Source organism: Pavona decussata, unplaced genomic scaffold (genome assembly GCF_977016875.1).
Source record: "Pavona decussata unplaced genomic scaffold, jaPavDecu1.1 SCAFFOLD_366, whole genome shotgun sequence".
Lineage (NCBI taxonomy): Eukaryota > Metazoa > Cnidaria > Anthozoa > Scleractinia > Agariciidae > Pavona > Pavona decussata.
The window spans coordinates 3,074,315-3,086,916 of NW_028145742.1; the positions used below are offsets into that span (position 1 = coordinate 3,074,315).

Sequence of the window (12,602 nt, forward strand, 5' to 3'; positions counted from 1 at the left end):
ACTTAAGGATTTTATCCGAAGACTCAGAAGCTAAAACCATCTTGTACATCATGATGAACAGTACGCCTCTGTAGCTTTGGCTTCTTGAACTCTAGGATTTCACCCACTTTCCCAAGCAGAAGAAAAACATCACATAATTTAATGTTATCTCAATCGTGCTTTCGTTGTTCTTGGAAAATATTTGTTTAAACAAACGAGCGTTGTTGTTGATTGCCATAATTATCTGTTTGAACAAACAGTTATAAACAAAGTCGCTTGATACGATTGCATTCCGTGGAATAAAAGAACAATCCATCTTAATCAAATTTTCTTGCACCGTTGATTTCTTATCCGATCTTGTATTCGAATAAAGTATTCTGTGTTCTGGAACATCGCACTTGATTAACTCGACCTGTAGCAGGCACTTCTGACCTGCGGTCCATCGCGTTATGATTACGTGCTTTGTGAACTGCAAAACCCGTACCCAGCTATCACATGCAATATGGAAACGCTTTATAAAAACGTTCTGATTAAACGTTCGAAAGAGTTGGCAATTAAAAGTTCCATCTGGTATTTTAATGACGATCGAGTGTTCCACTCAAAGCAAATAACCTTCCACTTAAGATCTTATTAGACCACTTTACCCAACTCCGTTTGACCTGTTGATGGTAAACGCCCTGTCAAGCGAGACAAGCCCTTCATTGGTGGCGCTCTGACAAGTTGCAGTCAAGTAATGTTGAGCTTGAGTGCCAACATGCTGGTGGGTTGACCTTAATACGCCCTTTCTTTCTGATGTAATATTTGCAAATCTCAAGTGGTCAAATGTTGCGCTTTTTTTATGAGAGGTTGAATTGTCGGACGCACTTCGTCTAAGGGAGCGTCTTGAACCATGAAGATCAGGAAACAAACTCTAGCCTGTTGTATTTTTGGATTACTTGCTGTTGTCTCGGCGTTTGCAGGTAAAGTACAAAATTAACAAAACTGTTAAAAAAAAACAACTAAGCTAGACTTGAGAAAAAAAGGAAACGGTTCTGCATCAATAGTTTTCTGTTGAATTGTCACACATTAGGAGTTTATCCAAACTCAAACCTTAAAACTCGTATAACTCAAAGTTTAGGTCATTCCAGAACAGAAAAGCTCGATTTTTCCTTCCCATTTTGTGATTTTGTCCTGGGAAACACCCCCTGGATACTATTTTGAGAGCCATGAAAAGTGGGTGGCTTGTTGGTGGTTAGTTATTAGCCTTGCTTACTAAACCATTGAAACTCATATCCTTGGCAGTCCCCATCTATCCACATTTTAAGTTTGGCACTGTTACATTTTTCTTCTCTGTATTTCTCCGCTCTGATTTTTTGGTTTAAGTAAAGTTGTTATTTTGTCGTTGTTTGTTTTGTGTTTGTGTAGAGAACAAAAACACTGTATCTTTTTTTCTTTAACTTTTCTTTTTGCATGGCTGACTTCCTAATGTGTTTTGTGCCTGTTGTCACCTGTTGTAATGAAAACCCTTCTTTTTATTGTCTCGTAATTTTTTCATTTAAATTAAGCGACATTTATTCTTAAAAATGAACGAACTTTTTAGAAGCTACAAACAAACAGACAAAAAAAAAAACAGGTGTTAAACTATATTAAAGTTTATTCGTTTTGTTTACGATTCGTTATCTGTGATCAAAGCATGCTTGTTGCTTTTTTAATTTCTCTTAACTCTTGTACACTTAGAGCTCGATTTTCATTTTTTTTTTTTTCAGCAGGGCGGATTGATTTAACAAGCGAAAAGGAAATATATAGACTCTGATCGCAGGTTATTTATCAGCCATGATTACCAAATCTTGGTTTTTCACGCCCCCTTGCTTTCGTCCTCTTCTATAATTATTGTTTTCAATTTGTTCGCCTTGAATTTACAACAAAGTTATGTCTTTGCTAAAAACAAACAAACAAATAACGTCCTCAGTTAAGGGAATCATCGCTCGTTGTTTATGAACATAACAGTATTTCTTGAATGTTAAACGCCGCAGTCTTTAAACACTCTCGTATTCAGTCCTACTGCGGCCAAATCGCAACACCTGTAAGTCAACTTAAGAATTCCCCAAAAAGTGTTCCAAGATATTCCAAGAAAAACTAAGACGCTACTGCAGTTTACGAGGCGCGCTCTGTAAGGGTGAAAGTATTTTGGCTCCTAAATGTATTGATATGTATTTTGTTTTCTTTTTTTCCTTTTTTTAGTCGAGCGTTTTTAACATGAGCCCCTGACTCGGGTGATTGGGCGACCACTCCCCATATACCGTTATACCGTTCTTTCGCGCGTTTATATTTTTGTTGTTTGTCTGTCTACAGATGAGGATGATGATGATGATAATCCAGACGTTGAGGCCGATGAAGCTGCAAATGCTGCTTGGCGCTCCAAAGTTCCCTCATCAGGACCTTGGCTTGACCGCATCATGGGTGCGTCCGTACCGCACTACTGCAATGATTCACCAGTGATGGCACAATAGCATGTCTACGGTGTTTTGCACCTGTCATTATTGAGCTGGAGTAGGGTGGGGCGGGAGGATTAGCCACTTAAATGTGGGGACATCTCATTCTAGGCTCGCAAATTTAACATTTAATGCATACAACGTAGTCTATAGTTTCCAGATAATACATGTGTGGAAATTTTACAAGGCTAGGTAGGGAAGTGCGAACAACTAGCACAATGTCCGGGACACTAAAGCGTAAAGGCCGATTTAGACGGTACAACGTTTGCTTACGACTGTCGCATGCGATTTCTAGAGCGTGCGCTACCCGCATCATGCAAAAAATCGCACACAACTCTCGTCAATTCATCATGGCTATTCTTACGATTGTCGTAAGATTTTAACAATATGGGATCCTGCAATATAATGACGCTGTCATATATGGTGTGTTTTCTTGTCCTTATATGGTAAAATGACGTGATGGCCAAACGGGAAGGGGTTTTTAAAAAGGAACATACCTTGCCGTTTCGTTGTCCCCAGGATGGGAAGTTTGTAATGCCCCATTGTGTTGTTTCTGTAGGTCTGATACATTCTAAAAAGTTCCGTGGTGTCTACAAAAAGTATTTGGATAGCATGAAGCAAGGCGAATCCGCTGACACGGCTAATGGGGAACTATCGCGGCGTCATTTCGTCTCAGGCCCCGTGCGAAAGGTGTATGTTAAGGACGCACGGAGTAACAAGGGCCACCATCATCGACATCATCATCACAAACATCAGCGTGATCAACATCACGATCATCAAAAACAAAAATCAAGTAAGAACTGTGCACAACCGCATTTTGTTTTAGATATTTTTTATTATTTTATCTTTTTATCTTTTAACTGTTAGGGCCAATTAGAGAAGCTTTCAACTGTGTGCTTTTATCAAAAATCGATTAAAAAACGAAAACTAAAGTATTCGAATTTGAAAACTGCATAGTTGAATTTGCGCCATATAAATTAATATTATTATTAATATTATTACTTTAACTAATCACAACAGATATAAATATCTCATTGGTTGAGAAAGTGGCGCGGGTTTTGCCAACTAATCACAGAGCGTAGTAAATTAAAACAAAGAAACCATACAATTACTTTCGACACTCAATTGAAATCCGCTCTATTATATGAATCAACAAAAACGTATTGTTAATCAATGTTAACGTGATGTTCAGATTTTGCGGCTCATTCCAGTTTGTAATACAGTTTCGATCTGCTTATTGGTGGTTTAAATTCCTAGCAATTAAGCTTGATTTGGCCTCAAACTTGGTGTAAGTTAGATCTCAGGGTTCTTCTTGGCATTTTACTGCGCAAACTCTGTGGAATAGTTCATTGTCTTATCACCTGCTTCCAACGAAATTCCACAGATATATCTCTTTGTTTTATTCTAGAGGTGAAGAAATGGGCGAACATTAAAATCGTAAACCAGGTTGGTTCACGCGTGAAGATAAAGCCCAACAAGATCCTGCCAAGTGCTGTACTAAGCAGCGGTGAAATCTTCGTCTATCACCGACTCCTGAGCGGATCTGACAGGAAGGTTACAATCACACTGCATGCTGAAGATGAGTATACAGACAAACCACTGACCATAAATGGTCAAAAAACTTTGACTGTAAAACCAACCACGTATGATGACACGCAAGAGGCCTACGTGGCTAGAGAGGGTGAGTGGGCACTTTGAGCGACAAAATTAAACCAGGGGCCCTTTCTATTTAGCCAAAATTTTTGGTTTTACAAGATTGAAATGTAAATGGTACGCGCGAATCAAACGGAACTTTTCCGGAACAAACGAACGACCCTTTCACGGCGGTTACTCTACTTTCCTGCCGGCTGGAACTGAAATTACTGTCCATTTGCACAAAATTTCCATTTTCATTTTGTTGTCTTCTTGCGCCATCATTGCGTCACCACGTGCGTTTCTGATTAAACAATGAGATTGCAAGTTTGAAACGATTGAAAAAAGAGCCTTTCCATTTGACAGGGAAAGTTTCCTGAATTTCCAACCGAAAATTTTGGCTGAATGAAAAACACTCCAGGAACCAGTTAACACTTCCTGGTTTTTATTTTTGTGTTCAGTATTTTCTCTTTGCTCATACCTCGGTGGAAACCTGGAGAATAACAAACTGGACAGAAAACGCCACAGTTTGCCTAAAATCTTGCTTGCATTTTCATGAATTTTATGACATGGTAAGGTCGTTAACTTTTTGTGGGAATACAATTTGGGAAACTTTTTGAAGTTTAGGTTTCGAAGTTTGTAGAGGTGTTCGAAAAGTTTGGCGTTTCTTCTGGAGACTGAAAGGCTACAATATTTATCGCTACTTTAATTTAATTCTGTTAAAGAGCGGAAAGGTTCACAAGTGAAGTCGAATTTTTTTTTTCCTTTGAGAAAAAATTTTTACTTACATACTTCATTCACCACGCTTAAAATATGCCATCACATTTACTCCATTGCGCATATGCCACACATTGACATTGAAATCCTAGCAGCATGCAGGATGTTTGAACCATGAACCTTGTTTAATGGCCTAGCTCCCACAAGCCTCCTGTAGCTCAGTGGTAGAACATCCGAACAAGCAATCGGAAGGTCTTAGGTTCGACTCTTGATAGGAGCACTAGTATTTCCTTTTCTTTTTCCCCAGTATGCCTGTGTCACTCACTGAATAATACATCCTTCTCATAATTCAAAATACCTTGACCAGTTTATGATCGAATGACTGCATTAATTAACAGCCGTGAATACAAGCTCTATATCGCGAGCGCTGCAATATAGAGTTCTTGGGCCCAACTGAGCAAAAAAAAATGCTGATTGGTAATTTACTTATACCATAACCATATAATATTACTTAAGCCTGCAAATTTAACTGTCATGCTAAATGAAATAGAGGTTGGACTCACAACTTCAGGTACATGTTAGATTTATGGAGATATTTTGTGCTGATGCCGCTGTACCTGTAATCTCGTTTTACTGTAGACTCAAGGAATGGTATCCTGCATGCGAGACATGGCCACATTGTCAAGAGTTTAGGCAAGTGCTTCATGTTTTTGTCACTAAATTGCCTACTTCACTTACACTGGAAACATAGGCGACTGACGGATGTCAATTGGACACTTTATAACCAACTGAACACTTGTCTTACTCTGCCTCGTCCCCAGGCGCCGCTCTTTAGTCAAACGTGGTATATGCGCCTGGAGTGTAGGGCATCCTTCCCATCAAGCATTGCACCTCCGTTTTCCAGCGCTTTTCGCGGTAAACGTTGGCCCTTGGGGAGGAGGCAGTGTCTTACAATAAACAATATATAACTTACTTTAAAGAGTTGTTCACTGTTGGCGTTTTTTTTAATTACTTCAATTTGTCCTGTGTAAAGTTCGTTCCCAAAATTTTATGGGGCGCATTCCCGACTAGAAAATAGAAAATAGAAAATTATTGAAATTCAGATCACAGATACATCGCCTGAAATTTACGGGGCTAACTACTTCGATGATTGCTAATTTTAACTTCACAAAGTGACCTGTAAAAAAAGTAACATTTTCACAGGAATACTTGGCTTGTAGGCAAAAGTCAACAAGTTTACCAATAATTCGGGTTATCATGTTGCAAAGTAAATTTTTTAATTATACTTTTCGTGTATTTTAGCCGGTCTTCTTGAACTTTATTTTAACGCCAGCCATTTGTCATAACCAGCGGCGTAGCGTATTTGTCATGCTCGATTTTCGTTAACCCAGGAAGCGGCAATAGATGGTTCTACGTGAAACTTACAAACCACGCTGGAGGACAGGCAAGGATTGTCCCGGACCAGATCCTCCCGGCCACCACACTTGACATGGATGAATCTCAAGTGGAGTACGCGCGCTTAGAACCTGGTGACGAGTACAAGAGGATTGTACTGAGAGCGGTGGATGTAAAGAATGAAGAGCCACTCAAGCTGAATGGCGAGTTCACGCTGGCCCTAAGGCCCGATGACTCAGGCGATGTCGCTAGAGTGAAGGTTACGCGGGGAGGTGCGGCTATGTAATTAATCATAGTTGAACGTTTTAATGCCAAAAAGGTGGAATGTTTTAATAGTGACAATGAAAGACGTGATAGTTCATCACAAGAGCTTTTATTTGAGTGATCACCCACCATTAAGTTACTAAAGGATGACTGCCCAAATAAAACTATTCTCAGATGTTTGGAAACACTCTCAGAAAATTACACCTCTGTTAGGTGGACCTTTCTCGGCCCAACAGCCCCACCGGATAATTTATCGTCCGAATTGTACGAAACTAAAAGAAACAAAGCTAACTATAAAAGAATACTGCTACCGTGGCACGTCACCTTTAAATTTACAACTTGCACTATGCCTTGTGCTGTTTCGTAGCTGAAATTAAGACTTGCAAAATTACTATGATGTCGTCAACAGTTGATTAACAAAGTAACATAATTGAAAAGGAGACACCAACATAGGATTTTACTTAATAGTTTTCCTTTTCCAATTATGTGCCATGTCTTTTCTTTCTCCTACTAGACACAATTTATGCCAAATGTGACAACTTTGTTCCAATGGAGGGAGATGTTTTTGAGTACCAAGTATCAACGGATGATTCTAAAAGTTGGTTCGATGCTGTTAGGACTTGCAAGGTACCTGATACAATAGCTTGATGGACGTTAAAAAAAATTAAAAGAACTACAGGAAATACTTCTGTACAGTTGCTAGTTAAATGGACACGAGTTTACATACAATGCAGTGAACAGCACCACAAGAAAGTCAGTGTACCATATTGCTCAAATTATTGAAGTCGTCGCATCAACAGACTCAAAAGTGGAACTACCTTGTACAACATAACAAACTGTGTCACAGGAACTGAAGTTCTGCTCAGCAGCTGTCGATTGAATGGCCACGCTTTTCATGAACAAACTCAAAACTGAAACTGCCTTGTGCGGCTTAATAAAGAGCTCAAATGTAAAAGAGGTAATGTGCCAATGTTTTTTTTTTCTCTCAGCTCTGCAATGCTGAACTACTAAGCGTTCACACTAAAGAGGAAAACAGCTTCATCACAGACCAACTGCGCAAGTCATCTGAAATAAACAAACTGTGGATTGGTATGTCATATAAAGAACAAAAACGAATGTGGTCCTGGATCGACGGTTCACGCTACAGGTACAAATCTACAGTTAAATTGCATGTGAGTCAGCTAGGCTGGATTTCAGCTTGCTCTAGGAATGAGCGAATGAGGAGAGGGCTGAAATTCAGGTTATTTATCGGGCACAAAAGACATTTTCTTATGCATATGAATAAGCTACTGCATAAAGCTATCTAGGTCTATCTAAGCATAAACGCTCATTGAAAGTGTCACCATAAGAGGGAAAGGAGGTCAATTTTTAGTTATCCCATATGAGATTTCGTAGCTGAAGGGTTAAGATACAACTTTGTTTTAAAAGCTATATAAATAGTGAAAAGTTTAGTGAAGCTGTTAGTAAGCGTAAAAGAGGCCAAAGACATCATAGAGTTTAAACCCAGTTGTGTGCCTATTGTGTTCACACTAGATACCAGAACTGGAAGGAGGGACAGCACTACGACGGCAAAGATGAGCAGTGCGGTATTATGTACCAGCGGTATGACTGGGGAAAATGGGATGACGACAATTGTTATAAACCACTTGGCTACATCTGCAAGAGACGTGAGTATAAGCGCGGTGGGATTTTGTTAATCCTACTGAGCCATAGTAACATACTGGGGCATCAATCTGATGAATGTACGGGATGGGGATATACACTGCATGAATTAAATGAAGTAGGAATTCAGTGATTGTCACCACTGGGGCATAGAGTTGACGCAGTACTAGTGATAACAGCCCTCCGCCGCTTTCTACTTGTGACTAACAAATGTGGCTATCACTTACAACGAGAGTTTTCTCCTAGAGGACTCCGGTTTTTCTCCCTTCACAAAAACCACCAATTGCAAGAAATGATGTCGCCTCTCTCTCGCTAAAGCAAAATTGCTCGCATCGCCATCGGAGAATGTAGGTGTTCATGACAGTAGAGATATGGTGGCTTTCAATGTTTTTCGACGATCTGACAACGAGTCATTGGCCGTTTTCACACTAAAGACGGATTATCCGTCTAAGGCGGATGACCCGTCTTAGACGGATAATCCGTCAATTTGGACGGATTATCCGTCTGATTTCATCCGTCTGATTATCCGTCTATTTAGACGGATTTTGAAGACGAATTATATGTCTAAGACGGATAATTCGTCTTCGAATTCACACCTAGACGGGAAATGTATCAGACGGGTTATCCGTCTAGACGGATTATCCGTCTCTAGTGTGAAAACGGCTATTTACAAAACAGGGGACACATTGATATGTGCGATAATTATTAATCTCACGATGTTTCTCATACTGAATGCTTTTCAGATCGAACAAGAGTTGCAGATAAATCAAAGAATAGCACAGATTCGTCAATAGAGAAGAGAGGTGAGGACTGGTTTGTGTGGCGTAAATAAAGTCAGGCAGAAATTCTACCGCGACGGGTCCAATTGCTCAAAACAAGGCAAATATTATCCAGGATATACCTCGACGTTTTGGTCCAGTCCAGTCAGAAGCTGGGCTCTTAGTTCTGTGATTTATAAATGATGGCGCCTCATATTTGTTAAGGTCCTTTTGTTTTAGTTTCACTCAAAGTAAAACTGTAACGTAACATCATCAGTGAAAAACAAAGACTTTTAACTAGAATAACAACCATTTAACTCTCAGGGTAGAGTTGATCAGTTCTCAAACACTCGGGAATGGAACTGTAAAGACACTGTGTAATGCTGTTATATAACAACAAATAAAAGACACGACTATGCAAGGTGTAATAAATAATAAATTATTATTATTAACACGCGTTCCTGATTAGTTTGTGTTCTACTGAAAAACTTAACCTTCTCACCCAGGGTTCTTTTTCCTTGAAACAAGGTTGAATACGCCTTTCACTTAATCTAACCTGTTCGGCGATATTCCACCAGCATTTTGCCTTGTTTATCAACTCTTGACGCTTTCATTATTTGATAAATATTCTAATGGACATTTATTGATGTGGACTTCAGTTTAGATGTACAGATGGTTGGCAACCATTGTTCGTTAATAACACGTACCCCAAAATAACTGAAAATGAACCAACTATCTACCAACGTAGAGCAACAACTATAACGCAACTGAAACTTCTCGTATCTTTCGGAATGTGTCTAAAGTTGGTCACAGATCTGAACTAAGAGGCAGCGAATTGTTGCTTGAAATAGCACAATTCACGTTGGAACAAAAGAAACTCATCTGATATTAATTTAAGGACGGTAAAACCTCTTAAAATCATATCTACTAGAATTTGCAGACGTGATAGTGAGAAAAAAGAAACTTGATTTTTGCCAGTCTCTATTTTCTGTCAACTCGCTCGTTCCGTCTGTGTTGTCCCATTCCCATATCTGTTCTTGCTGTGCTGTTGCAGGGTGCCCAAACATTTTATCACAGTGCCCCTCCCTGTGTCGGATTGTTAAGGTTCCCGGATCTTGTCCAAAGTGCGACTGTGGACCACTTGTGAAAGGTTTGTTGCCAGTCAGTTATTTTAAACTTTTCGTATCAGTCTTGAGGCTTATTTTTAGTGGAATCAGACCCAAAACTCGACATATTAGGGGAAATACAAAACTGTCCAATGAAGGAAATTTTGAAATCATCCGGAGTTTAACTGTTCTGTGTAACATAAGAAAACAGTATGAACGTAGAGCGCACTGGTTCGAATTTAAGGCAAGAGATTCGTCCAAATTGTCCATGCTTATAAACACGTCCTTATGTTTCATCCAATCACAGCACATTTGGTAATTGCTGCTTGAGTAAAACCAGTGCCAATACCAGCTCCTTTGCCACTCGTCAAGTGTTTCCCAAATCAATATTAATCTAGTAAATCGGACCAATCACAACGCATGTAAATAATATAATAAACCAATCAGAAGTAGAAGCGAAACGAGTGCAACAGGTGTCACGCAGCAAGCGTGGGGGAAAATGCAGCAGGTGCCAGGCGCATGCGCGGGAAAATGCACTTACTCGCGAAATATGCACAGGAAAAAACCGGCTAACAGCGCGGAAAAAATCTACCCTCTTCTGGAGACTAGTATTCCACGCCCGATAAGCATCAGAGTCCGTTGGGCTTGAGCAATTATAAACCAATGGTTAATCGGTGGACAATGGATTTGCTTTATAGTCTAAAAACGTATTTATATTTATATGACGTTTTTTTTTTATCTTAACAGGCTTTGACACCATGGGGGCTAAAGAGCAGGCCAGAGTGCGCAATCTTTTCTCGGATGCCAATCGTCAAATGGCAGGAGCAAGGCGCGCGCGAATCGCCAGAATCGAACAGGCGCGTGCCATGCGACGCTTCGGGATCATGCGGGAGGCTGGCCGCTTGATGTCTGAATCACGCAATCTACAGCAGATAGCCGAACTAGAGGGCGTTCCTTTGAATTTGCCATTCCAGCAGCCTGCCCCGCGAAAGCAATTGATTCCTATGTCGAAGGAAAGAAATTCTGAATTAAACAGTTCCTGGAACTTGGCCAAGGAGATAGTGAATCTGATCGGCGATATCGAAAAAGCTGAAAAAGAGGAAAAGATACGAAACACTTGATCTATTGAACATCGGTGTTCAAGTTTGAATAGAATAGTTGATTATGTTTTAGGCAGACGTCAAGAGGACTCAGTTGTTTAGAGATCTGCCCGTGAAGTGACTTGATCGCTTTAACCAATGTTCTGTTCATATATTTTTTTTTTCGATTGCTGATGAACTATGTCAAGACAACAAGCCCACGCATGCTTGTATATAAAACCCTAGAACACCTTATCGATCGCTGAGTTACAAACTCCAAGGGGGGAAGATATTTTATAATAGAGAACGATACGATTTGTATAGATTGAATAAACGGCAAAGGTTTTATATTGGTCTTGGTTTGCTTACCAAAGTACTGTCGAAATTTTCTTTGGACCACCATCTCCCGTGACAGCCACACCCTTTAATGGTAAGAAAATGACCGATTCGACGGTAATTAGCTTTTTGCTTTAGTTTAGCTTAGACGAATGGAATTTCTTTAACATTCTATAGCTAATTAGAGCAAACATATTCCCAAATTTTCCTTTTCTTATAAGTCAATCATGTGAAGACAAAACTACCATGATGCCTTGTTTCCGTGGGATCTAAACTTAAGGAAAAACTTGCTAAATTTTACAATTAATTCTAACATGGGGGGGGGGGGGGGGGCAGCGTTAAGAGGAGTACTATGTTTCCTGTCTGACAAAATTAGGTAACCTGTGTCACTACCCTGCGTTTGCCGTGTGACAAACACTTGAGTGACAGGCAACCTCGTTCCCTCTGAGGGGAAAGTCCTGGAAACGAGGTTGTTTACGCGGGTTTTTATTGGTGCGAACCGAGGGAAAATCAAGGGCAAAAGTAACAGAAAACAAACGACAACTGGACGACCCTTCCGTTGGTCAAAGCGTGTTTGGTATTCATCTAACTGACCTGGAAATTATATCACGCAGTGTACTGACTTGCACAGGCAGCATTTCCGTAAGGCTTTTCTATGCGTTAAAGTATTCAATCGCGTTTTTTTTTCTTTCCTTTTTTCTTTTTTTTTTTTTTTTGCTTCTTAGCCGCAGGAAAATACATTGGTGAAGCGGACGGTTTCACGATGCAAGATGTTTTTGACAAGCAACTAAGCAAGTTACAAAAGATCACATCCCTAAACGGCGGAACATTGAAGGAAAATGAAGCCTACCCACGGACCACTATTAAAATTGTTTGTTGTTAAAATGTTTAGTCTTTCTTAACAGTCGGGTGGGAACTTGCTCATAAGAAAACAGAGAGAAGAGATGAAAGTAAAGAGATTGGGAAAAATGAACTAAGCACGTTTTCGCAAAAAACAACAAGAACACACTAAATTAATTATAATAAAATAAATGATTGAGTAAACCAATTGACAAATGAATGGTTACGATGAACAAATGGACAGATAACATATGCGGCTTGAAATTTTTCTGGACAATTTCGTGTATGGTACACGGTATGCCTATAGATGGTAAAGAGTTACAAAGACTCCTCACTCTACCCTAGTAAGGCTGTATTTGTTCG

At 39.7% G+C, this 12,602-nt stretch overlaps 1 protein-coding gene across 3 annotated transcripts; it reads left to right on the forward strand.

The window, feature by feature from the left end:
- The first annotated feature begins 15 nt into the window (after positions 1 to 15).
- On the forward strand, positions 16 to 11,405 carry LOC146452847 (uncharacterized). Of its 3 annotated transcripts, none has more exons than XM_085097464.1 (12): positions 18 to 938; positions 2,311 to 2,418; positions 3,010 to 3,243; positions 3,859 to 4,131; positions 5,439 to 5,496; positions 6,195 to 6,466; positions 6,973 to 7,085; positions 7,448 to 7,605; positions 7,992 to 8,125; positions 8,864 to 8,923; positions 9,933 to 10,028; positions 10,732 to 11,405. In XM_085097464.1, exons 1-12 carry the CDS (start codon positions 869 to 871, stop codon positions 11,103 to 11,105), a joined length of 1,950 nt encoding a protein of 649 aa, XP_084953590.1. In that variant the 5' UTR covers positions 18 to 868; the 3' UTR covers positions 11,106 to 11,405. The 3 variants fall into 3 exon arrangements, with proteins under 3 accessions (XP_084953591.1, XP_084953590.1, XP_084953592.1); XM_085097466.1 differs by lacking the exon at positions 18 to 938 and adding an exon at positions 957 to 1,777; XM_085097465.1 differs by lacking the exon at positions 5,439 to 5,496 and having other exon boundaries at positions 16 to 938; positions 6,191 to 6,466.
- The last annotated feature ends 1,197 nt before the right edge of the window (positions 11,406 to 12,602 follow it).

What these genes read in the sequence shown, in the direction of transcription:
- LOC146452847 (XM_085097464.1), top strand. Translation starts at nt 869, where the DNA reads ATGAAGATCAGGAAACAAACTCTAGCCTGTTGTATTTTTGGATTACTT. An exon ending in TTGGCTTGACCGCATCATGG is followed by an intron (nt 2,419 to 3,009) that starts GTGCGTCCGTAC and finishes TTGTTTCTGTAG; the next exon opens with GTCTGATACATTCTAAAAAG. An exon ending in ATCGACGGTTCACGCTACAG is followed by an intron (nt 7,606 to 7,991) that starts GTACAAATCTAC and finishes TGTTCACACTAG; the next exon opens with ATACCAGAACTGGAAGGAGG.